At 40.6% G+C, this 27,538-nt stretch overlaps 1 protein-coding gene across 3 annotated transcripts in view; it reads left to right on the forward strand.

The window, feature by feature from the left end:
- Positions 1–26,236, forward strand: part of kif6 (kinesin family member 6) — a 101,594-nt gene extending 75,358 nt beyond the window's left edge. Inside the window, exons 16-23 of one of the 3 annotated variants that reach the window (XM_066703395.1) lie at positions 8,758–8,808; positions 13,075–13,159; positions 13,891–14,026; positions 17,249–17,343; positions 19,897–19,983; positions 20,321–20,413; positions 20,815–20,912; positions 24,596–26,236. In XM_066703395.1, the coding sequence (XP_066559492.1) occupies positions 8,758–8,808; positions 13,075–13,159; positions 13,891–14,026; positions 17,249–17,343; positions 19,897–19,983; positions 20,321–20,413; positions 20,815–20,912; positions 24,596–24,612 (662 nt within the window). In that variant the 3' untranslated portion in view covers positions 24,613–26,236. The remainder of the gene's footprint in view (positions 1–8,757; positions 8,809–13,074; positions 13,160–13,890; positions 14,027–17,248; positions 17,344–19,896; positions 19,984–20,320; positions 20,414–20,814; positions 20,913–24,595) is intronic. The other 2 variants (XM_066703412.1, XM_066703403.1) reach the window with 2 other exon arrangements.
- Positions 26,237–27,538: the final 1,302 nt, after the last annotated feature.

Genomic DNA, 27,538 nt, shown 5'->3' on the forward strand with positions numbered 1-27,538 from the left:
ACAAGGTTCTTGTTGCCCCGTGGATACACTATTCATTATTTCTTCCCAGTTCAGCGTGACTCCGGTCTTCACATGTGGGCAACCCGGATGTGGCCCCAAGGGTATGGTGGTATGGCTCCTAGTAGGTACGCCTCGGAGCAAGCTCTCTTACCAGCTCACTGCCTCCTCTCTTGCGACAGTTTGATTATACTGTAACCCCTCCCCCTTGGGCAGTGCTTCTAACTCGAAAGATAACGATAGGTTCTGTAAGCAACCGTGGTTATCTGAGAAAAGAAGCACTGCCCAAGGGTTGTAAGGTCGCGTGGGAGTTCTAGGTCCCCCGCAAAAAGAGGAAGTCTTTGTGCAGACGTCACCTTTTATACAAACAGGAAGCAGACGGGTCCTGTTTGAGTGCCGATGGCAGCTTTGATAGACAAATGTCTTTGATACGTTCCAGTGATGCGCTCTGAAAACCCCTCCCCCTTGGGCAGTGCTTATTTTCTCAGATAACCACGGTTGCATACGCAACCTATCGTTTGCATGAGGTGTAGCATCTCAGCTCCTCTCAGTTTCATGACTGCCATTGAGGAGAAGCAATGATCTCCTTCTCTTTGTACCACAGACAGCAGCAGCTGTTGAACTCTGGAAGACAAATGACCCCTGATGAAAGTTTACATTCTAACGCTACATGGTAATTTCACAGTTTCAGACATGGGTTTCCTTTACATTTTATGCAAACCTGCCATGCTGCCATTGTGATCTCCTGCAGTTTTACTATCCTTTTCTCTGTGCTGTACTGCTTTATACTTTGATAGCATTTCAAATGTTCTAAGTACAGACTCCCAAGGGCTGTGCCATACTATAGTGTATTAAACACAAGGAGAGCATGGTGAAAACAAGCTCAATTAGTATACAGTGCGGGACATTGGCCTCAATTTACCATGCACATCTAATGTCTACAGTATTACACCACTATGAAGACTTCAGGGGGAAACATAATACTAATAAAGGGAAAGGGAATAATAATAATAATAATAATAATAATAATAATAATAATACAAATGCAGCCACTGCTGCCTGTGAAATACAGGCTTTTTCATTTCTGCTTTTTTATTTTTTATTCCTGCCTTCTATCCTGGAGCGATTTGCGGTCCTACTGCAGATTAATGTGGCTGATCACATTTAACTTCTTGGCCCCAGGCATTTGCAAATATTTGTTGAGGCTTTTTTTCATTCGAAACCAATCATTTATAAAAAGTATCCTAAAACATTAGGGATGAACTGTGTTGTGAAAAAATATATAGTCCTGGAATCAAGAGCACTTCTCCTGGAAACTTTTTCTGGCTCGGGGCCTGTCAGGGCGGCAGAGAAATAAATCCTCTCCTTGCTGCACATATTCAATGCATGCCAAGCTGTGGACTCAGCAGATAAACTGAAGCTTAAAGATGGAGCCCACAAATGGCTACTTGCAGTCCGTGTGCCTTAAGGACTGTTTTACTTCTGTCACTCAGAGGAGGACGCTAATCAGAGACATAGGAATAATTAGATAGCACTCTGCCACAATCAAGGATTTTAACATTGCTGTTTTGCTTTGTACTGCTTTAGAAAAACAACCACCTCTCAAGTTGGGAAAACAAAATAATTACATCTGCTGTGGATTAGCACAAGTGTGGTAATGTTGATACCAAATATACTTATTTGTCTGTTTGTCTTGCATTAGTTGAGAAAACAATGCATACAAAAATAAAGTTTTGAAGGCAGCTGTGGTAGATGTCAGTAGACTGAATTCAGCAGTTAAGAGCTGTTATTGCAAGAGAAATTGTTCTGAACTCAACCAAGCCATCCTTAATTTCAGGTGTATAATCAGTATGGAAACTCAAAATCTAAGAACACCATTCATGACCGACATGGGATACAGTGTTATCATTTCACAGTGAGTTTTGGTTCACTCTTACTCCTACTCCACAACCTTAGAATCATATCACCATTAAAGACACTTTATATTACGGTGTCATTAATAAATGATTGTTAAATAATTCATAAAACAGTTATGAACCATGAATAATTCCATTTATAAATGATCAATAAACCTTTATAGCTCAAAAAACATATATGATAAATCATATAAAGGTTTATTGATCCTAATATTCTTTCACTAGAGCTCCCCTTGTCCCATCTCAACTTTTGTTTCTTCCAACACACCACCCGGCTTTATCTAAGCTGGTCTCTGCCCGTATAGCTCGTTGTAAGGGCAGTCTATGTTATGTCACTGATTGCTTAAGGCTCATTGATTTCCCCACAAACCATGGGAGGCTTGTAACACCCAATCCTTCCTCTACCAGTCTGTTGTCACTGCATCTATGGAAGGATGAGAAAACCTTTTGCATAGGTAGAAGTTAACCTTAGTTAACTGCTCTCTTGCACCTTTATAGCCAGACTCAAACCAAAAGAGAAATCAAACGAGAAGCAACTTAAAATTAAGAGGGGGAAAAAATAACTTCCCAAATAGCAACACTTCGCCACTTTGAATTAATTGAGCCTTGTGTGGATGAGGTGGACTTGCTGAGCTGGAAAATAGCAAAGGAATTTTGAGGAAGTGATTTCTTCTCCTTCCGGTAAGAGTTCAGTTCCCTCACACTGGATGTTAGACCAGTACATTACATAACAGAAAACCATTGTCTATATTTTCGTGTAAACAGTTGTTATAAAGTTTTAACTTCTATTGTGTAGTTTATATTGTGTACTTGTGCACTTGTAGCATGGGACTTTGAGGCCCCAGTCCTTGGAGTGATCTGGGGTCCTACACTCAAAACAACGCTCTGTGCTGTGTTCTGAGACAGAAATGAATTGTAGCTCTACTGTAAACTGAAGGACTTGCCCAATGCATTCCTAGGACATGTTTTAAATGTATGATTTGTAATGTGAAATAGTAACTAAACAATATGATTATCAGATAAGACCTTGATTCACTGTGAAAGAAGGATTTATAAAATATATAAAAAATCCAGGAACTAAAAAAATAAGATATTAATAGATATAGCTGAGTGCACACCAGACCAGCTAAACAGGAATTGACTAAATCAGTACTGGATCTTGTATTGGTTCCATTCTATGTTTCTTCCCAGTGTACCCTTTAAGGTATCTTTGTGGTGAAGAATATTCACCCAGATGACTAAATGATGACCTTTCTCACTATAATGCACTATATTTTTCTAGCAATGTACAAATGCATAATGCATATGTAGTATAACAGCTTTGTTATAGGAAGCTTATCCAGATTGTTCTCTGGTTAAAAGGAATCCTAGACCTCTATATGAACCATTTTAGTTTCCCTAACCGTTTTATTTCCAGCCATGTTTGTGTACATTATTGGATGAAGATGAATATGGGGAGCATGCAAACACTTGTAATATGTCTGGGGAGCTTCAGTGTTTATGAAGAAGAAGCTTACATTTGTTCATAGTCTCAAGGAGCCGGCGATTAAGTTCTCCAAATTATAAAGCGTTTGCAGAAAACGGTCTGCTAGTTTTGGAGGTTCAATGTAAACAATTTGGTGGGGTTCACAATGCCTAAGGACTTAAGTAAAGCAAACGGTGCATTCCAGCCACTTAGAAGATAGCTGCGTCAGACCATATTTAGCAGCGAGTGCAACAGAACACGTTCTTAAACAAGCAAAAAATGAAAAGATGGAAAAATGAACCAGATATGAAACTGAACTTGAGGAAAATTCTTCTACTTTGAAATGTTGTGCAGATTTATCTTTGTTTTCATTATTTCTAACAGAACACATGCCGTGCATTCTTGGACTATTGTGTAAACATCTGGCTTGTTTGATTATTCCTGTCTAGAATTTGGAACCGTAAATCGTAAGAATTCCATCATCCTATAAGAAAACAGAAAATGAGACTTGATTGAACTGCGCAGTGTCTATATTGCAGTGCTGTATTTTGCTAGTGTATGTAGTGTCAAGAAGCTACCAGTGAAAAGCCATGCGTCTACCTGAAAGCTGAGTACTTGGCAATGTTTCTTTAACCTCAACGAATGCTGCCCAGCCCAGAGTTATTCAATTGACCATACATTTTGACTATATATATATGTGTTTGTGTGTGTATATATATATATACACACATTTGTGTGTATTTATTTTTTCACCTGTCTGTGTTATTGTTCTGCTGCAGAGACTTGCAGGAGCAGCAGGGTTGTGTCAGGGATTCTGACAGTCTGGCTTTTGTACAGTGTCTTGCAAGTTCACTTGTTATTTCTCCAATTGAAAGTGGTTCAAAGGTTGTTTATTTAACCTATTACATTAATATAAACACTGCGCACATACCTGCAGCCCTTTTTAGCTTATTGTGAAACCCGGAAGCGCAGCACCAGAGTGCAGAACATACTTTTTTTTTAATGTGAGGCTAGAAACAGGACATGAGGCACTAAGCCTCACCAACCAAGAGTTGAACTTGAATGTGTCAGTTTTGTGGTTAAGAATATATTTGTTTTTTCTGTATTTATTTTACATTTAAAATGAATTCTGTACAGAACGACATTGTGAGTGAGTTAAAACAGTGTGGTTTTTAAGATCTGACAAAGAGAGGTGTGTCTTTGTGAAGGAGGGCAGAATAAAACCTGTGCTGGACATTTTTAAGAAAGACAGGAAACAATCCAGGCAGTTTCAGGTGTCCTGGTATGGGGTACATAAACACAAGTCGCACCGTGACTAACAAATTATACTGCTGGTCATGTTTGCTTGTCAACCAAAAAATAATTCTGTACTGTGACTGGAAAAGTCTGTCAAGAAGTGCCACTTTCAACAGCTCATCACAGGAGCAGAACTAAGGAATGAGGTTTCCCTACATAATGTTATTGCACGTTTTACTAAAAAAAAAAAAATGCAAACCGACCTTCAGTACAGGTAAGGTAGGCATACGGCATCACACTTTTTGTTGTTGTTGTTAAATTAATTCTGCAATATTTAGGTTGTCTTTTTATATGTGTTCCTTGCAACTAATGAGTATAAATTGAATGGGCAGTATATACGTTGTTTTAGTCTTTATTTTACATCCCTTTTTAGTTTTTTAAGCAAATCTGTAATCTGTGCTTAAAGTGCTTGTGTTGTGTTTTTCAATTAATGCAGATATTATGGCTACTGTTTATACTTCATGTTGTTGTTTTTGTTTTTATTATTATTATTGTGCAGTTAAATAACCTTAATTCAAAAGAAAAAACATTTTGGTTTTAGTGTATTGATACTCATTGAAACACATAGGCCTATTAAATGCAATTAACCTGTAGTCCGTTTTTTTTTTTTTCCCTGATACGTGCCTTATCTGTCAAAAAAGTCACCAGCCACCAGTGTTCTTGTTTATATTGCTGACTATTACAACTTTCAAAGTTTAGAATGCCCAGTGTTCGCCCCAAAACATGCCATCATTCCACACCTCTCAATGAGTGGCAAAAATGCAACGCAGCAAATATGTAGAAAACCAAGGAATCTAAAACTAAAACATTAATGATCAGATGCTTGAATCTTAAAATGGTGTGTTGGTTTTATTTCTTTTCAGTACGGCTATACATTTAAATCAAGAAAAGTAAATTAATAAAATAAATGTCCTGCTGTGACCCCCTTTGTTGCATCCCAGTCCTGTTACCAATTGTCAGCAATCCATTACTCTATACATTAGGGGGATCTGGGCTACAAACTTTAACCGTTCACAGGACTTTTGCTGCTCTGTTTTGAATGCCCCCATCCCCCTTGTCTCTCCCCAGTGAAGATCTAATTGATTTGGTCCTCATGCAATAGTCATAATAATGACACAGACGTGGGACTCCCTTCCGCCAACAGCAGCACCATAAATCCATCACTTCAGCATCTGCAAGCCATCGCAGTAATCTATCAGCTTCACCAGGTCGTTCCCTGTATCCTGTCTATTCTCGCTGGACCTTTCTGACATCGCTGCAGTACCTCTTCATAGGGAAGCTCTCTGTGTTTACCACCTCCTATCAGCTTATTCCTCTTACTCAGTTTTAAATGTGTGCGAGATGCGATGAACCTGGGACTTCAGAAGAGCTCTAAATGCCTTGTCCATGTGTCATGTCTGACTGAACCACTACTTCAGTGCTAGACCCTCTATTGGGAACCCTCTGAACTGGAAACTGGTTCTGGACTTCCTGCCCCTGAGCACTGCAGGATGAGATTCACTTTTCTAAGAGCTGTCAAGAGTATTTAATGTTCAAATGTTCAGCATCTGAAAGCAGCCACCACTTAACTGTCCTCTTTAACCGTTTTACCTTTTGCATGGATTCTGTGCCGTGTTCAGTGAAGTAGATACATTGCTGGTCTTTGGAAACAGTCGACTATGAAGAGCACTTTGTTGTCTAGTTCTACCTACAAAACGAACTGCTGTTAAGTGCTTATCTCTGCCTATATAAATGATAATGGGACTTAAATCATCCTTGAATCACTTTGTTACAATAATAGCCACTTCACGTTTTCATTCTAATAAAGTAATTCTTTGAAATAAACAAACAAAGCAGATGTCTTACTTATCACTGCTGTATTTACAGACATTTGGCAAGTGGATTTTCTCTGTTGTCTCTTCCAGTCAAGAGCTTTTTGTACAATCAAACAAAAATTTAAATGAAGTGTCTTAATATTTATGATGCAAGTGTGCCCTATGTGTACAATATGCTGTTTTTCTGTATGTGGAATCAACCCCCAGTTTGTATCTGGTGTCTTAGCCATAGCTTGCCATATTATAAGGAACAAAAACATGTACTGCCAAACCTTTTCAACACACTTACTTTGGATCATTCTTCCTGGAAACACATCTAGGTCTCTGGACTGCAGGGTTCCAGATCTTACTAAATATTCTGGGCACAGAACTTTATCCTTCCGGAAAATCTGACAAATGGTGGGGGGGTAGGGGGGTTTCCACATGGAGGAGTATTTGGATTCTTAAGGGAGAGAGGGGTGTGTGTGTATTAAACAGTCATAGGGGGTCCAATTAGCTCTGCGATTGAGTTTGCTTTAACATGTTCACAATTTAATTTTTATATGGTACAAAACATGTTATGGTTAATATTTGAATGGTTAAGTGCATCTGCTAAGAAGTAAATAAATAATAGTAGTAGTGGTAATATCTGCGCTAGCGCTAGTTACAGTATATGCATTACTCTGTGTGCTTAAAAGCTTAATCTCGATGGAAAGAAGCAGTGTGGTAAAACTGAAATATGCCGAATGCTAGTTTGTCCGGGTCTGTTTAAAGCTTGGGGACCTATAGCATTTATTTATTGCTATGTTTTATATATACATCACTCTGTACCTAGTCAATCTCAAGGAGATGCTAAAATGAGAGGTTACTAAGAGGATTATGGGTGCCCACATTCAGTAATGCCAGGAATTACTCAGATAATACTGTAAGATGGTGCTTGAAATTAAGGGATAACATGAGCATTAACCAATCAAAAGTTATACATACCAGAATATTTTTTGGTGCCAGTTTTCTTTTCCTCACAGAGGGGTCAAACTGTGTACACTGGCTTTTGAAGATAGGTTGGGGGTGTGTGTGAAGGGGTGGGTGCTGGCACATTTCTCCTTTCGCTCTTTCTTTTTTCTTTCTGTTTCATGGCTTTTCCATACCTCCGAGACCTGGATCCTTCCCATAAGCGGCCGCCAACAAAAACCAATCCATCACAGCGGGACTGACAGCGTGCTGCACGCAGTCACAACTTCCCAGCTTCTTCTCCAACGGCCTGGGCCTGCCAGTCGCATCGCTCCTTTATTCTCTTTCACCCTTAATGTTTCCCTGCCTCTTGGGATGAGTGGTTTCCAGTTTTTGGAGAGGAGACCCTTAAGAGGATGCAGTGTAGCAGCTAGACCAGTGGTAGACATTGCATGCCCATTGCTGAAATAGCTGCTGGCAGCAATTCTCTACTTCGCTGGCACATGGGAAACAGACAAAGATTAAAACTAATTTGCAAACACTTTAGAGATTATATTCAGCTTTTTATATTACTAAGGTAAGATAAATTTCCTTCCAAGCAACACTGCAGCTTGACTGATGTGTCCATAGATCAGTGCGCTGCTGAAAGCTTTAGGATCTTAAAGCTTCCAACTAAATGATTAAACACCTTTGCTACTGGGAGACTGATGTGATTGTTCAGCAGTGTGTAAATGTGCATTCCAGTAATTAAGCTATAAACTGCCCAGATGTTTTTATCACTGTGTTATTTCAGCTCCTCCAGTCTAGTGCAGACCCACATCAGTCAGACATGCCTCTACTTTACCTCTGTATCTGCGTCAACATTGCTAGTTATATTCTTCTGCACCATTTTTAAATAAATCAAAGCTTTCTTGTCCAAGGTGAATGGCAGACTCAGTGGTTTAGAGCAGATAAAGTACAAACTTGTACCCTATGTCATTTTTATTGACTACAAAGTGTCCTCTGAAAGTGAAATAAACTGTGATAGGGTATGGGTTTATACTTTGCCATTTGTGGGTAGGTCAAAGTTTTGATTTGGTCTTCAAAGCGATTTCTTTCTTTCTTTCTTTCTTTTTCATCATAAGAAATACCAAATAAAAGTTTCAGTACAGTCATGCAAAAATGGCTGGTATTCATACTGTGGGTAGAGAAGCACAGTGGGGGTATTCGTATAATTACATTTTTATTTTTTATTTTTTTTTGTTTGCCCATTTTAATATGACAGTGTCAGTCAGATCTACCACATTCACAGCCCTAATATTTCCCTCTCTCATTCTCTGTCTCTCTTTCTGTCTCACAGATGAGTTGAAGGGGCAACTAGAGCAGCGCAGAATGCGCAGAGTGGCTCACGGTGAGTTCCAAACAGGGTACATAAATCATCTTAATTCTAATCTTAGTATCTTCGATTTTTTTCTTCAATATGCCTTCAGTTTAAGTGTGTTGCACACAGTTTCTTAACATATTGTATAAAAAAGATGTATTATTTAATGAAGTTGTTCAAGGGCCTCTGGTTCCTATTTTGCACTGTGAATGAAGTGTGTACTTCCTTGTGTCCCATGCAGACCTTGATAACCCTGTAATTCATATTGAGTGGAATTATATCCCTGATATTTTGAAAGTACTAATGATGACAGAACTGTATTTTTTCAACTGGCCATAATAATGTAACGACTCATAACTCTACAGTAGTAAAGGATTCAAATTAAGTGATGATACAGAGGTATGATGAAAAAGGCTGTTGCATTCCTTGGCAGACTTTTAATGAAAGCAGTAACTGGAACCAAACCATATTGTAAAATAAACCATATGCCATTGTATTGGTAGTGTTTCCCGCCCTTTTCACTGTAATAATCCCTGAAAAGAACATATGACTGCAGTGGGGAAAATTTAACAGCTGCAAACCTAGCAAACTGTAACTCGTTTGTAACACCAAACGAGCACAGTGGGTCGAATGGCCTCCTCTCGTTTGTAAACTTTCTTATGTTCTTATGTTTTTATGTAATGGGACTGAATACCGATCTGAACAGCAGATCACTGGCTCTCATTGTGTAGCCAGTCACTAACACTCCTCATCACGTCTTTGTCGTTGTCAAAATGTCGTCCACATATCCTGAATCATGTGTAGATTTGTATGGGCCTAGCTTTCAAATGTTGGTGTTGAATAGGATTTGGGTTCATTCTGGTTATATTTTAAGAGCATTATTTGTAATAATTTTGCAAAATTGTGCAGCAATATCAAACTAATGAATGAAATTAGGGCTTAGGATAAGGTGAGTGGTAATGTGGTTGTCTCACAGCTCCGGTCTTTGGTATCTACCTGTGTGGAGTTAGCAAGTTCTCTCTGTGTCCAAGTGGGTTGCCTCCCACATCACATGGATATGTTGCTTAGGGTGATTGCACTCTCCAAATGGCCCCGTAGTTGTGTGAGTGCTGAGTGTGTGTGTCTGGGGTGTACACATATACAGTTAGGTCCATAAATATTCGGACAGTGACACAATACTCATAATTTTGGCTCTGTACTCCACCACATTGGATTTGAAAGGAAACAATCAAGCTTTAAATGTAGCCTTTTATCTTTAATTTGAGGGTGGTTGCATCTAATTTGGGTGAACAGTGTAGTAATTACACCCATTTTTATATGTGGTCCCCCCAATTTTAGGGGCTCAAAAGTATTTGGACAAACTAACATAATCATGAATTAAATTGTGAGTTTCAATACCTGCCTGAAGTCTGGAACCCATCGACATCACCAGATGCTGGGTTACTTCCCTGGTGATGCTCTGCCAGGCCTCTACTGCAGCTGGCTTTAGTTCCTGCTTGTTCTTGGGGCATTTCAAATCCATTGTGGTGGTGTACAGAGCCAAAATGATGACCATTGTGTCACTGTCCAAATAGTTATGGACCTAACTTCACACAGCATAGAACTGGTGTTTGTGAGTTTGAATCCTTACTGTACAGTCTTTGACCCCAATATTTTGCTTGTGGGACGTGCATGACCAAATGCGTCTCTGTGCTCAGTGTGACAGCAGAGGGAGTCTGAGCTGCACGCCCTGAAGTGCACAACCTTAGTTATAATTCATAACATATAAAATATCTATCTGCCTTGTGATGGGCTTGTAAACCAGTGTGTATAACATGCTGTATATCTACAGATTTTAAAACCACAGGGATGCACAGCAAGACCAGTCCCTACACAGTTTATTGTGTGGACTCTCTCTCTGAGGCTTTTCAACAGCTGTCCGCCATCCCCTGCCAGTATGACACTGTGCCGATCTCTCTGTTTGTGTTGTGAAGTCCTGTTCATTCATCTTCCTCTGCGCTCTGTGTATCTCTTACTGTGACAGTGTTATGTTTTATAGCGCGGTTTAAAGAGTCGAGCACTGTGTTACCCAGAGGAATGCAACAATCACAGTCCTTACACAATGGTTGAGCATAGGTGGCTTGTTGGACATTCATCCTGGTCCAGCTGGAAGCTTTCCTGCAGACAGGGTTTTACACTGTACTCATAGTAGCCCTCCTGTTCAATGTACATACATTTGAAGGGCTTTCAAAATTATTGTAAAGAGAAGAGGTTGTAGAAACTTTTTTTTTTTTAAGTCGGCTTTACACCTGACCTGATTCTGCAACTTTAAATTAAAAGAGGGCAAACTGTGTTGTTGTGAGGATTTCACACTGCGTTTCTGGCTGCGCATTTCTCTAAGTATCATGTTGAGGCTGCTGGTACTGAACAATAAAGCCATTGTTTCCATTGCTGTTAGTTGTTAAAAGCTACTTATATTCTAAAGTCCTCCTGTCTAATTGTTTGCAGGACCTCCATTATGTCCAATGAATTCATTAGTGTTGAATTAACAAACAATGCACACAACGCACTTTTAAAAATATATACATCTATTTCGAAGAACAAAGGTTTTCCTGTAATAAAACGTTTGCACTATCACCAGCATGGTGCAGAATAATCTTTTTAGCAAAGTGGTAAAGTGCAAAATCTCTGCCAACAGGGCTCTAAATGAGAGAAGACATAATATTAGCACAAATCTGCTGCAGCTGTGACTAAACACAAAAGAAAACACCCAGCAGCTTATTTAATCCTTACTCTGTGAATGTTGATCAATGTGTTGACTGAATTTACATTTCAGAGTAGTCATAATATTTTCTTCCAAGAACTAATAACATGACAAAATATATTTAAATGCTTTTCTTATGAGTGCAGATCCTTGGACTGTGTAAATACAGATCACTGTGCACAAAGTGTGGCTTCTCTCAAGGGCTTACACAAAGATTTTTTTTATTTTTTTTTCTGCAGAGGAAGACCTGTTTGTTTGTTTTTTATAAATATTAGTGATCATGTTAACCAAATTACATTAATGTAAAGTTATTTTAAACTGTTTGATGGCCAAGTTCTGTCCTCAAAGACCAGAGTCAGGTTTGTTTGCTAGCCAGGTTTTGAAGACAGTTCATCAAGGCATTCATGCAGTATCTTTTTGTTGGTCTAAGTGAGCTACACTTCTTTTAATGGGTTCAATATTGTGTTCTTGTATCGCTGTATAGAAGTATAAGTACTGTGCACAGTCTGTACTTAAACTTGGACAGCAAAGCAGGCTACATGGAGACTTGACTCAATCCTGGAAAATACAGACAGAAACAGAGAGCAACATCAGCATCAACAATGATGCAAGGATTGAAAAACACTTCAAAGTGACCCTGTGCATTTGTAGAATAAATGTTCACATTGCACAAACCTGCATGTGTCTAGAGAAACAGTCAGTGAAGAACAGCTACATCTTGGCTGGAATAACAAAGGAGTATGTAGCCTGCAGTATCGCCAAATTTTCAGTCTGATCAGGGGATCAACTCAGAAAATGAATGGCTTGGAAACCAAGACCTTTTCCACTTACACTCTGAGAAATTGAACATACCTGTAGACTGCATTTGTATGCGTTTTCCCCAGCCACCAGACTCACAGCCTTACCCTTTAAAAAGTCCAGAAGGGCACTTAGCTGTCCCATTGCACATCGTATTATCTTGGTTTCATGTCTCTTTGGAAAGTCTATAGGCTCTGTCGTGGGTTTGAGATGCCGAGTTCATTTTCTGTTCCAGACATGTCACACAGGGGATTGGTGAGTCAGAGCAGTAGAAATTAATTGCTTATAAAAAGATAGTCGAGGTATCATATTTATGAGGGCACAAACCCAGCTTTCACTTTAAAAAATATGAATATTTATTTCTCTCATGAAGTGCCCTAACCAGACATGTGGTTGGGAAGCCTAATCGGATAAAATGCGCTTTATTAAGTGTTTTTGGGTGTGTTTTTTAAAGGAGTATACAGTCGCTCTGCAATATTGATAGGTTGCGTATTTTAAAATTTCAAATGTAATACATTTGTGTGAAAGTCAAGAACCTTGAGAAAGTAAGAACCTTTTCAGCCTCCCTTCCACACACAATCACAATCACAATTGTGACACACAATCACAATCACAGACACACACACAGTCACAATCACAGACACAATCACAGACACACACACACTATCACAGACACACAATCACAATCGCAAAAAGACACGTTTTCTTCTTTTCCATGTAGCACTTCTCTAATGCGGCAGTTGTGCTCCCTCTAGGGGTGGCAGACAGCACTGCAGACCTGGCTGAAGCTGACCCAGTGGAGGAGCAGCTTCGTCAGCAAATCGAAGAAGAAAAGAAGAGGTGAGAAAGGGTGGGTGGGTGGACGGGTGCTCTCAGCATCATTGTCGCCTCCCTCACATCCCAAGTCCAATTGCCAGTTAACATTGGAACTCTCCAAATATCCTGGAGCAGCAGGAGCACTAATCCAAAACCTCACTCATCCGTGTGCTTGTAGACATCAAAGCACCCCATTACCGGCATGATGACATCTCCACTGAAGAGAAATCAGCACCGCTGTGGTTGACAAGTGAAAGCTAGCATTCTCACTTCAGTGTGATGAGTGCTGCGACACTGTGCAGTCAGTCTGTGTTTAGGGTGTCTAGAGAGCTGCGGACCAGTTAAGTCTCTTCTGTTGTAGCTGAAAACTAATTTTGCATGTATAACATCTGAGGTAATTTAAAAATGAATAGGAATCCAAAGTGAAATGACTTGCACTTGCTTCAGAAGGTCTGTGTGGGTCAGGCGCTCAAAGGTATACCTGAGGCAACGCTTTGATACAAGTACCAGTCTGTATTGTCCAGAGTGTCAACATTGTCCTATATGTCAAAGCATGACCTATGCTAGGCTAAAACAGTGGACTGCAACACAACAGACTGTTACATGTCTCAAATCAGGTTGCTTCTACATTCAGAAACATTTTTATCCAGTGCAAGAGGACATGAAAAAAAAACACTTGTGCTTGCTTTTGCCATTTTTCCTGATCTGCACTTCTCAGTGTAATTTGTTTCTGTTCCCAATCCCCTCCTTGCCAGTTTTAAAGCTACCTTCAGCCGACTGAAGGGGCTGAAGACTGAGATTGAACACTTGCAGCTGCTGCTGAAGAGAGGCAAATTGAAGTTGCTGAAGGACTTTGAAGTGTGGTGGTCTGAGGAGGCGTCAAGGCTGCAGGTATCAACTATCTGCCCCCGGCCCCCTCCCATTCTCTCTCACACACACTCACGACCTCTGCATGTCAGTACTCTCCTCAACCAGCTCTCGTCTGTCCTGTGTGTGTTGCCTGTACTCTGCTCCCTTCTTTCACGGTGAATTACAGCAAATCAGGCCTGCACCAGCGAGCTGGATTCTCACTCCTGAATCTGCACGCCACGGTGGCTGTCGGCCTGAATTGGCGATAATACATTTTCCCACAGGGAACATCTTCACTCTACTTGTTTTCTATGACTTAATTATTTAAATCATTTTTTTTTCCATTAATGATTATTCCATGTGCAGCTCAGAAAGTCCCTCAGCACAGTGCAGAGCTGAAGGGCCTGGTCTGACTTTGTAATATATTTGCAAGCCTTTATACAATGTAAAGGGACAGATCATGTTTTGTAAGAAATGATGATAATCTTGCTTTCTTCAAACCTCAGCTTGTGTCTGTAAGTGTCTTTTACACATGTGCACACTGCAAAGACCATCACAGTAATATACTTCCCCAACTCTCAGAATGAGTATCTCTTATTCTGTCCCGAGAAGTCTTTCAGCAGGGCTCAGCACAACCTGCAAAGAAAAGCACACGAGAACTGAACATGCCAAGAGTAACGCAGGATGGGGGTAAAATGCATGTGATGGAGTCTGTGCCTTGAAGTGTTCTTAAAACATGTAATTGATTGTGAAATGTGTTTTTAACTATATTTGTAGTTATTTGTCCTGGCTCTCTGCGGACTGGGATTTGGTAACCATTGCCCTGAAACAACACTTTCACAACACTCCTGAACCCATGTTGTTCATGGAAGAAAATACAATGTGCACATATTCCTAAAAACAACAATATTATATTTTTTCTTTAACCATAATATAAATTGAATAAGTATGTTTTTAGTCACAGGCTTCTGATTTGTGAAATTCCCGATATATCAGTTGTTTTTATCTTGACTATTTCTCACAAACTGTACAGCTGGGAGTGCTTGCCTTACTGTTAAATTGGAACAGAAAGGCATAAACATATCTATTTTTAAAACACAGCAGAGGAAATTGCCAATCTTCAAAGTATGAGCTGATCCTTTCAAACACACATGATTGCTGCTCTATATTGTCACTCTTATAAGCAGCTGGGGGGGTTATCCGAAAAGGATGTGAATCACAGCATGACAAATTGAGCTCTGACGTTTCTGTTCAGCGTATGAGCAATTGACCAGGGGTGAGAGCACCAACAATTCCTGCAGTGAAACCAGAGGCCATATTGCTTTTCCAGTGTGTTGCAACTTCTAAACTGTTAAAAACTCAGGCACTTTGGGGAAAACCCTGATCTTAGCAGTGACATGCTTTTCTGGTTTTCTCTGCTACACTTTAACCCAAACCTATAAACACTGAGCCACTCAGACACACACTGCATTCCATACTGTAGCCAGGCTTTAGGACACAGTAGTTCCTACTGTATTAAACATCCTGGTTTGGCTTTTTGGGGCTTGTTTATGATGTCATTATTGCATTTAAGCTGAAGTTATATTAAGATTTTGATCATGTTATTTAGAGTGTTGTATCATATCCATGTGCTCAAGATACCCTCACCAAATGCAAAATAACTGAAAAATACTGCTTCCTTTTAATGCTACAAAGATAAATTGCATTCAGACAAGTTTAATATGCTGGAAAGGAATTGCATGCTAAGCAGGTACTTTCCCTGCCAACTGAAAAAGCTCTTTAAGAGTAGACTACCCAGAAAGCCATGCGGTGCATGTGGCACTGAACAGACGCTATAGCAGTAGTTAATCCAGACATTATGGGAAATGATCAGCCCTGATTGCTGAACCCGTCAGGAGAGAGGGGAACTGTATCTGAGGCGGTGATTGAATGGAGGATTAAGCAGAGCCTTCTACGCTCGGCCGAGACTTGTAGGTCAAACAGCACCTGTCAGTTTCACACCTCTGGGAGTCTGAAACTGGAACAGTAAATGGATGGGCCACGATCCAGCTTTTTAAACACGTCTCATTAGCAGCTCCTGTGTACCTACCGCCAGCCTCGCCGTGCCAGGGCCGGGGAGAGCTGGGGGCCTCAAGGGTGGGGAGTGACTGCAGAGGCCTGTGGAATAGGAACAGAATGATATCATTAATTTTATTTTCATCACTTTATTTTCTCTTTCTATGTCATTACCTGGTAAAGAAAGTTTTTGGCACAGCATATAGCACCGTGATTATTTATTGAGAATTCAGTCTTTTGTGTTAAAGACTGGAAGCCTCCTGCATCCCAAGTTGTGAAATTATGCTGTGAAATTCTTGTGCTACGTTCTGAAACTGTCCAGGGCGGGTAAACCATCAGTTATTCTGTGTAAGAGGTTTCACAGCCTCCTGTGCCACAGGAAGGTTAAAACCCTCTGTATTACGTGTATGTGGGGATAGTTGGGACGATATGTAGTTTAATGTGTCGCAAGTAATGACTAAATTAAGCTACACACTGTTGCTTTAAAGATATGATTTTTATTCATGTAGGCGTCAGTCAACCGTGGTGTCCAATGCGTGAATTTACATAAAGCGATAAATGCAAAAGAAAAGGTCTAAGGGGGCTTTTGTAATTTGCGCTTCTGCTCCTGACAGATAGAAAGCTTCCTATTCAAGCGATTTGCATGCATTTTGCTCCGCCACTATTACTACAGGTTGGGGAGCGTAAGATTACAGTCCCGCAGATCAGTGATTACATTTCCTTGCTTCTCAAGGGCACCTTGGCCTTTACAGTCAAAATAAAAGCATTTAAAGGTATTTGGTTACCACATCATAATAGCTTGGTGCTGTTTATTTCTACTGTTGTTTGTTTTATTGTTGTTGTATCCATATCACCTGATTGATACTCACAATCAGAAACCTTACATTTTTTGTGTGAATTTACTTATGTTAAGAACTAGTACAAATGTTTATAGATTCTGTATTCATTTTTGCTTTTTTCCCACTCCAAAAATTAAACGTCGCTGAAGAATGACAGCAGCCTGAACATTATCTTTCATTTCAAAACTCAGACACACCTGATCTTTAAAATACTTCCTAAGTATTCAAGTCTACATTCTAACTGGACTCAGAATATCACAGGAGACGACTAGAAATGTAGAAAATGCCATACCGGTACATAATGTTTCCAGGATACTGCCGACACTGAGTGAGTCTTTGACATTGTTGATGCATTTTTCTTCTTCATCAGGAGCAAGGGTCAGAAGACTCAGCTGCAGGTCAGAGGTCAGGGTTGACCCGTCAGCAGGATGTTCCAGGAGCCCAGAGCAGTGGTCCCTTCATGAGGTGAGCCCTGAATTGACACCCTGCCAGGCCTCTCTCCTCCACCTTGTATTTACCTTAGCATAGATTTATTCCATGTACAGAACTCACCAGAATAATTTCACATAGCTCAGCACAGTCCAACACAGGGGTCCTCATTCAATAAAACATTTATGACTCGTCTACGTTTACACCTGTTTTCACTGAAAAGAAAAAGAGCACAGTGAAATTGTAAAGTCTACCATAGAGCATGCGAGGTGGCAGTCTGTACAAGTAATTCTAATATTTTGTTTTGCTGTTATAGTTTTCATTTAGAATAAAAAATGGCAAACTAAAGAATGGTGATAATATCCATGCATCTTTCATTTTCTTTTCGGTCACCTCAGATGATCAGTTTGGCACAGGCAGGCCAATTCCAAAGTGAGAATCGTTGAACTGTTCTCTGAGGCATTTTGTGACTGGGGTTGGTCAGCTGATTAGGGTCCCAAAATTAAAAGGCAGTGAGAGGGCTCGTATTGAACACTAGTAATGCTGCTGCTACGGTCAAAGCCGTAAGCTAAAACTAAATGAATGTTGTATTGTATTCTGTATTTTGTGTTTAAGTGCTCTGTGGTATATAACCTATACACGGCTTAACTTTTCAGTTCCTTGTTGAATATGACAAATGTTACAGTCGAATAACAAAATAATACCAATAAATAATATTTATTATATATCATAATATTATTTATATTTTAATTTAAAGTTGGAGAGAAGGCAAAAGAAACTGATACAGCCAAAGTTCAGTTTTTTAAATTCACTTTTATCTCTGACCCCACCCCCATGACTGCTTCATGTGCAATTTCCTTGCACTATAAAGAGGTCCAGTGTAATGCCTGGCTAAGGAATCAAGGTAACTTTAATCCAAAACTCAGTATCACGTTTCAATGAGAAATTGGTGAGGGAGTCTCGGTCCTCTGTTTGCAGTGTCTTTCCTGAGCAAAGTGATTAAGCCAGTGTCTTGAGAGCATGCAGACTGTATAGGTGGCATCCTGGCGCCTCGTAATCAGCCCTGGGGTGATGATTTTATCATGGCTGTTAATGCAATGGATCACTCACCTCCAGCTTTCCTAATAGAAGAAGGAGTAGTCTCAGTCTGGGGGCGCCACTAAAAACATCCTAAAGTCCATCAGTGGGGAGTCCCCACTGGGCCATAAAGACATCCAAGACATCCAGGAGTCTGCTGAAGCGCTTTAGCTGAACAAGCTCCTGGCAGTATCATCTCTCACTGCTTCTTCCAGGAGAACATGATGAATTTTAAAGCTTCTCTCTGAAATTCAAAATACTTTTGAATTGATTAAATTCAGTCATCCCATCAGTTAAGCATTAGCATTTTATGTATGTATATGTATTTGATATGATGCCCCCCCAAGATATTTCCACTTTTGTGTCTTTCCCAGGTCACACCACCAAATCTTATTTCATCTTCTTCTATTTTATGTGGTCTTGTAGGTCATTTTTTCATCTCTTGGGATACATTCTATAGCTTCTTTTGCCCATCTCTCCTCCCTCTCTCTCTCTCTCTCTCTCTCTCTCTCTCTCTCTCTCTCTCTATAATATATATCAATAATAACAGCAGCCTATCTTGATCCCCTGTCTGATGGAAGCCTCGCCAAGATGTTTCCACTTGCCTCGATCTATAGCTTCCCTTTTCCATGTTATGCCTGCAAAGCTTATTATTTAATCTTCCCATCTGCCAAAACAGTAGCAATATATATAGTGCATATATTTGTAAAGTGACTTGAAGGGTTCATTTTCCAGCATGGTAATGACCCCAAACACACAGCCACACATCAAAATGATAGCAACGAAAAGCACATAGCAACCATGACTATGTCAGGAGGGGTTATTTGGACTGAATGGACAAAAACAGAAGATGATGCACAAATCGTGCTGTGTGACAGAATGTTCCCCCCACTGTATTTTCTATTGAGAAGGTTAATACATTTTCAAAATTAAAAAATATGAACCAATAGTATATGCTGATTCTTTCTGTCTTTCTTGTTTTGTATTAAGAGTGTCCATGTGGCCCTGTAATTCTCACTGCCAGGGTGTATAAATAGGTTATAAAAACTCACTTACACAATGGAGTCGATGTAGCAGAGCTCAGAGCTAGTCTGAATCCCACCACCGCACACACCCCAACCCCCCCCCCCCCCCCCAGTAGCCCCAACTTCCCTGCCTCCATCTAGCCACTCTTGAAACACACAGTGGTTTTATGATGTGGAATAATTTCCAGGGGGGGCTATGGTGAGACCACCACAAATTGTTTTTATTGCAGTCCTGGCCCCTACAGCTGGAGCTCTCGAGAGCCTTGTGAAAATGTTTCACTTCACCACCTTTATAATTGGCAAGAGAGGAACTGGAGAGCAGTAGTCCTCAGCTCACTGCTGCCCTCTGGTGCTGACCGAGCACCACTGGCCTTGACAGGGTTTCTTTTGGATGAAGGGATTCTGCATCACACAAGTCTTCTAGTCATTGATCACACTGGGCTCTCTCCAGTGACTGTGCCCTGTTTTGTGCTAATGTGTCATTCAGGGAGCCCCTAGTAGCCAGAGCTGGCCCTGAGAGAGAGTCTTTATGGAGGGGAGACACAGGGACCTACACCTCTGCCCAAGATCTGAGGTGAGGCTCTTACACTGGGTATTACCAGGGCTTAAACTCACACCCCCTCACCTCCCCCTGCAGCTGAGAGAGCTCGGAGATCTCCGAGACAAGGGCATCTCCGGGGGAAAGGAAATGGCTAAAGCACTGCACTGGTGAGATATGACCTGCAGTGGATGATGTTTTGACCACCAGCTCTTAATTAGATTAATTTGGAGCTTGAGCAACATCCAATAAATCACATGAGCAAATACGCAGCAGGCAAATGATAATGAAAATAGTGCTAGAATAACTACCATCAGTGTCTTCCTTCCTTGTTTTTTAAAACTTGTTATCATTTTTTTCTTGTTTGTTTTAGAAACTTTAAACCACATCTGCCTTCTGCATCTAGAGAGTCAGAGAACAGAAGCAATTTGGACAGCAGGACTTCTTCACAGTCATCAGAGCTGAGGTAATGCTGTCACACGTTCATTATAGCGCACTATACAGCACAATGCGTCTCCACAGTGATGTCATGGCACAACACACTAGAGTCCTTGTGTGCCTCTCAGAGAGGGGTGGAAATGGAGAGGCAGCAGTAATTGATGGGGGAAATGATTATGGGACTTGGATTTCAAGGACGCTTTTTAAATTGAAGATGTGGAGGCTGGCAGGAGGATTGTTAAGTGATCCCTGGTGTTGTGGGTCCTGTCTGTTAAAATACTCACTGCTTTTAAGAAAGAAACTGGCTTCAGTGCCTTCACACATCCTGGTTGCAGGGGGCTCTTGAACAGTGACGTAAGTTATTGTCAGGATCAGACAAGCGCATGTGTGTGAGTGATTTCTGCAAACTCCCCTCTCCTTGCCCAACAGGGCTCTGGGCTCCTCCATCCCCCTGACTGGAGACGAGCAGGTTGACGCCGACATCCTGGGCTTCTACAGGGCCAGGCAGACGCTGATGCAGAAATTAGGTAAGCTTGTGTCCGGCATCCACTCCAGCCTGTCAGTCCGGTACTCCTGGTGGTGTAACAGGGTAGTGTAAAACTGTCACAGAACATCTGGGGTTGACCCATGGATTCAACCAATAGATTAAACTAATACATGTATCAATAAGACTGTTAGGTAACTGAGGAGGGAGTAGCCTTGTAGTGTTCTGTTGCAGATTCTGTGATTAAACCAGTTAAAATCTTACCATAAAAACCCCAAAGCAATGCGGTTTTATCATTAACTGCTAAAGCCCTCCCTCTAGTGGAATATAGAGGTAATGGGCCCTTGTTAGCCCAGCTGGCCTCCTGCTGCAGCAATCTGTCAGCATGTCTTTAACTTAACTACTGACATTTGTTACAGCCATTTTAATCTTCACAGCACATTGAATGACATATTATCAGCTTTTCATCAGCTTTGGTTTTATTCTTGACCAGTGGAGATGTTTTAATGTTTTTGGCAATTACTTCAGTTGACTTGTCTTTCTTGTTGGAATCCAATAGCTGGTTTTTAATGTCATCACCACTAACAATTTCCCTATCGCATGCACAGGCGAGGGGCTGCTGCTGTAAGCTGTAATAGCGATATTCGTATTTCAGTGTGGCAAACACTGCACTGAATATAACAGAAGAGAGCTGCCTGCCCCATAAAGACCAATCATCCATTTCCTAGTCACCCCTGGCTGACCTTTTTTTTTTTTTTTAGAGCCAATTTGTCTCGATAATTTGCTTAAATAATTTAAATGAGCCTTCTTTTTTTCATGTGTTTGTTTTCTTTTCACTTCTTTTTAATTCTTAAGTGAAATATATATTGAAATTTGGGTGTGTGAAGCTGTTTGTAAGAAGTAAACAGCGGCTAAGGCAAAGGGACAATGCATCACTGTGTTTTACAGTCGAGTGTTGAAGCTGTCTTAAGTGTCCAAGGTGACTGGAGTTTAACAGCATACCTAACAGCTGATACACAGAGATCCAGCTCTTTTCAGTTATAGGTGCAAGAGACTTGGGTAATAAACGCCTTTCAATACTGCAATTAATAGCATAGGAGTATTGTGTAGTGTTTGTCTTTCTGCAATTAAAACCAGCTTGTTTGTTTTTCTTGAAACAATCCTATATATTATATAAGAGTTCAATAGAATATTCACACATTTGATGTAGCATTGTCACCCTGGTTTGTCTGCTGGCTTGTTCACATTTTACAGATATTTTAAATACATCTCTAACTAAAACCAGTTCAAGCCTACGTTTGTATCATGAAGGTAAATGTGGCATCTCTGCATGCCGGTGGGACTTACAAACCAATCCAGCATGCTTTGGAAAATGGGACTACAAAAACATCCCATAATTGATACATTGCAGAATTGTTATTTTTTTAACAACATCGTTACATATAACCAGCACAGACATGAATTAGCACACTGTGCTGCAGGAAGAAGGACAGTCACAGATTAAATAATCTTATAAATGTATATATGAAGTAACTATGCCTCTCTGCATGCTCAGAATTAGTATTAGGTGCAGAGAGGGAAAGATCCAGTGGCAGCAGACTGTAAGGAGAACAGAAACAGTTGTTAGGGACAGTAGTTTTTGTTTCGTATTAGCAGTGGCAGTAGTTTTTGTTACTTTATTTCAGTACGTATATAACAAGGGAGACACCTCCTCTCTGATCCAATATGTGACACTAGCCATTCATGAGTTAGAAAATGCCTTTCTTATTATGCAACATTGAGATGTTAAACAGCTTTCACTTCAGGCTGCCATGCTAACATGATACTGTGCTGTGGAAGCTCACCACCTGTATCTACAGTGCAGGACCCACAGAGTGACACTTGCTTTATTTTTGCTACTGTTGCCATGCATTTACCATTGGGTTTTAAAATTGAGTTAGTTTAATTCTATTTAATTTTTTATTCTTCCTTTCATAGAATATTGTAAAAATGAACTGTCCTTTATTTGCTGTGGACCACAGTTGTGTTAAAACGCCTGCTGACAGACATACTTTTCTGATGGACAGTGGGATGCAAAAGATAAAATTCTTGGTCTGTGGAAATCTCTCTCCACTGTGGGTTCAACAGCAGGTCAGTCGTGGCACACAGGGAAATGGCTTTGGAAACCTGAGCTTTTACCATTACCTGTGTAAATCAACAGCCTCAACATCAAAGGATCCTGTTTTGACAAGGAAGCATTTTCTGTCATATGATGTTTGAGAACACACACATTGAGCAATGGCTCTTATCGTGGCACCTCTAATGGCCTCTAGGTTTGCTTAGTGGTACATGGGCCTTTGATGTCTTCCACTACATGCACCACAGTGCCAGCATCCATGTTTGCCTGTGTGGTGTGTGTCTTTTGCCCATGTGTGTTAGTGTGTGTGTTTCTGTTTGAGTGTCTGTGTTGCCGTTTGTGTATGTGCGTGTGTTTCTGTGAGTCTGTGTGTGTGTATGTCTGTCTGTGTCTGTGAGAGAGAGACAGATGGTGTTATTTTTAAAGTGAGGGAGCAGTGAATTATCTCCACTCCGGTCCAGAATCGGCTGTTTAAACAGTTTCTCTGTCAGCCTGCACTGAAGGAGGGCAATCAGTCATTCTTAGCAGCGCTGGGCAAACACCCCTGACACTCTGCCACGATCACTTCATTAGCTTGCGTTCGCTGTAGCTTTCGCCAGGCTGCCTCTACAAGGGCTCGGCACGGACCAGGATTGAGGATTCGCAGCTATCAGAGGAAGTCAAGCCTGTCTTTATCACTGAATTCAGCAGCCACAGATTAATACTAGGAGTAAAGTGTCAAAGTGTGTGGTAATCGCAGATCCTTTCATATGCTGTGGGGATAAACAATTCAGCAAACCAACAAGTGTTAGTCACCCAGTCAGCCAGTCAGTTGTGAAGATCACTGAAGGCCTTTGTTGGGTGCTTTAGGTTCAGGAGTTTGCCACATGAAATCCTGACATATGCAAACATCTGATGCATGCATCCTAGGGTGCCACTGCAGCAGGCTTACCTTGTAAGGTGTCTCACACGTCTGCTTTGAGAGTTCATGTGCTCTCATTTCCCTCGGGATTCCTTTTTCCATTCGGGGCTGCCACACGTTTACATCACCCTGCCTGCTTTTATTGTCCGTCTTCTTTTAGTGTCCAGAGTTTCCATGCACACTGTTAAAAGTCTTAAAAGGTTTTAAAATCAATAAGTATTCTTTAAGCGTGACTCTTGAGTGCCCAATCAGAACAAGGTCAGCAGCATCTGTAAAACAGTGCTGGGTATTTCCAGCCCTCCAAGGCCATGTTAGGGTCTAGTCAGTAGTTGGGTAGATGAAAGCTTTCCTTAGGAGATTCATTTAAATATATAAACATACCAGACATCCTGAGATAGCATGTTAATTTAGATTTTGCTGCGGTTTCAATTCAGTTCAGTAGTTATGAGATAGTATTTTAAAGAGGTTGAAAAATATCAAAATCTAGTATTTTGCAGACATGCTTACATTTTTTCCCTTAATAGTGCCGTTTGTAACAGTGCAGTTTTACTGTGTTATTTGTGCTGGCAGTAGTTTTAGTAAGACATATTTCACACCAGTGGACACATTTCACATACATAAAATCAATACAGCCTGTAATAAAACCTTGTATGCATTGTCTTGCATAAATACATGTTGTTTTTGTTTTGTTTCTTTGGGTGTGCTTCAGGAATAGCCCACAAATGAGAGTTCAGATGCCAACAGGAAAACCCTCCCTTCCCTGGAGTTCTGCCCTGGTCCCTTCCCTACTCCACTCTTTCCCTGGCGAACTCACTGACGCATCCAGGAACTCAGTGACCTGGGCTGAGGCACGGCAGGGAGAAGACTGCAGCTCCAGAGGAGTGGTGTGGGATGAGTCAAGACCTATGCAGAGATGTCACCTCATCTGCTTGCTCCTCGAGTTAAAACATCAGGGGGTTGTGACCTGATGCTACATCACACTCAGGGTGGACCAAGACAGGAAATCATGAAAGGTTTTCAACCAATCATCAATGATGTCTCTGCCTATTCCCCTGCGTTTCCCTTTTTCGTATGGTGTGCTTTTTCCAGTCTTGGGTGACGCACTGCAGTAAAGGTCTGGCATCAACAGACGATACAGATTATGGAAAGTGCTGGAAGTACTGAAAACCAAGAGTTGCACGCTCCGGTACCATGCAGGGTACTGTTAGATCTCCCTGTCACCCTCCTGCATGGGATGTGTACAGGCCGAGAACAGCACTGCAGCAGTGTCCAGAGACCAGTGCTTACAGCTGTCATTAATACATGTTGCAAAAAGATATATATGTTTATGTATTAAAAAACTTTCAAACAAGATGTATATTTACAAAATGATTTATCAATAGCTCTCGAGATGGGTGGTGCCAACCCAATCTTTCTTTTAATTATGTTCATCTGGTACTGGTTATGAGTTGCCACTAAAAAGGCCACTGAAAAAATGCCCAGTTACTGTTTATTTCCATCTATTAATTCAAAGTCAAATGAAGGCCACAAGAGGCCAATGCTGTTTCTATTTCCTCAACTCCCGCCTTCATATCAACATTGCTAGGAGAAATCAGCCATGTCATTACAGCTGCCATTCAAGATTGGCCGAGCTTGTTGTCCTTCAGCAATCAGGAACTTGCTGTGCCATCCTGAGAAGTGACACAGCTTGGCTGCTCGGGGACTGTGTACTGACACCCTCTTCGCCCCCTCGCAGCACTGTTTACTCTTTAGTTTACTGCAGTGAACACCACTGTATTTGTCTGTCTCCAGCAATATCCACCCTGTAGCCTCTGGCACTCAACAAAAAGCTCTTGAAGCTTTATTGTTTGTTTCTTTATTTTCTACTGAAAATGTGCCAAAATGTAATAAAGCAAGAAACCACTGTCAGGTCTCAATAGACAGCAGAACTCTTTGGCTGGCTTGTTCTTAGCCTACTCAGTTCGCATGCCCTTTAACAGAGGAAAGGATTTAATTATGTATGTTTTTTATTTGCTGTTTGACTGACTGATTACTTTATTTGGCCAACACTTTTTTCCAAGATGATTCATGTTTGAAAAGGACCTGTCAAAAGTTTGTATGTACTGCAGTGCAGAGGTTTCTACAAAACTTTGGTAAAACCAGAGTGAAACCAAGTTCAAAGTACAAAACATCTGTGGTAAACTCGCATTTGATTGCTGTTGCTATGGGCTTTCTTTGTCAAAACGCATAATGAAGTAAGGTGCAAAGAGGAAGGATGGCATCACAAAATGATTCCTGGGTGTCTTTCAGGATTTAAAAGGATCTTTAAATGTTTTAATCTAAATAAATGTAATCTAAATCAAATTATAAATCAAGGCCATGTTCCTTTTGACAATCTGTGCTTCAGAAAAAAGTGATCTGGTATGTGTTTGATCTTTACAAATTCCATTTTGTATCATCAGAAACACTCTGCAGAAGCTGATGAACTGAAGAAATGCCTCTTGGCTCAGGCATTTTGTGCGCTCCCTCTCATTTTTCATTGCATAATTTTTACACTAATTAATCTCTTCTTGTGTGCTAGTTGTAAGCTTTGTTTGCCCAACTGAAAGAGGACAGTTTGCAGAAATCAATAGTGCAAATACATCAAAAGTGACCTGGATCAATTAAAGCAGTGGCAGAGAGTTCAGAGCAGTCTAGTGCAATTAATAACCTGAGCATGTAAGCATTCACAGTAAAGTAAAGGTGTAACTTAAGAACATAAGTTTACAGCCTGTTGTGCTTTGCAATATAATTTTGTGGTTTAGTTAAATTATTATTTTTAGTGCAGTGGTATTGGATTTAGAAATATGGTGAGATTTGTGTTGTGGATTGTGGTACAATGGTGAATGTTTTACCTTGCATTCTGCCTCGGAAATAAGTGAAATGTAGTGAGAATACAGTTCCTACTGAATTAAAAGCTGCCAGTCTTGTGACCACTTCCAATTAAATTCCAAATCAATTCCAGAATTGCAGTTGAAATGAGAATGAACTAGATTAGATTGTAGGGGAATTATAATTGAACAAAAGGAACCGGACCCAACTCTGATACTCTGTATAACCAATCCCATTCATTTATCTAAAGATGCTCAAACCTAGGCATGGAAGTGGACAAATGAGCAATATACAAACTGCATTTTGAGTTTAAGACTGGTGCTTGTACAAAGAAGATATAATGTTTGCATTGCAGTAGACTGATTTGTTTAATGAAATGTAGACAGGCTGGTCTGGCTAAATAATGAAATTTGCATTGGGAGCAGAACTCGGTCTTCTGAGCGGCTGAATTTTTTCTAAAGGTGTGTGAGGTGCTAGGAGTTTAGGATATGCGTCCCACCTCCCTGCTTATTTTATTTCTAAGCAGACACCCCTATTCAGGACAACTTACAGTATATCACATTATTTATCCATTTGTAAAGCTGGGTTTTTACCGAAGCAATCCAGTTAATGCACCTTGCTCAAGGGTACAACACCTGGGATTGAACCCACTGAGGAAGCCAGAGCCCTGACCACTACTCCTCACTGGATCTCATCCTCAGCGAAGACTGTTCAGTTTGATACGGAGAGTGTGTACATAACAGGAGTTAAAAGTAAAAAGTGAGTCTGTGTTGTCCAGGATGTTTTGACAGCTGCTACAGTG

This window comes from Amia ocellicauda, chromosome 1 (assembly GCF_036373705.1).
Source record: "Amia ocellicauda isolate fAmiCal2 chromosome 1, fAmiCal2.hap1, whole genome shotgun sequence".
In the NCBI taxonomy this organism is placed as follows: Eukaryota; Metazoa; Chordata; class Actinopteri; order Amiiformes; family Amiidae; genus Amia; species Amia ocellicauda.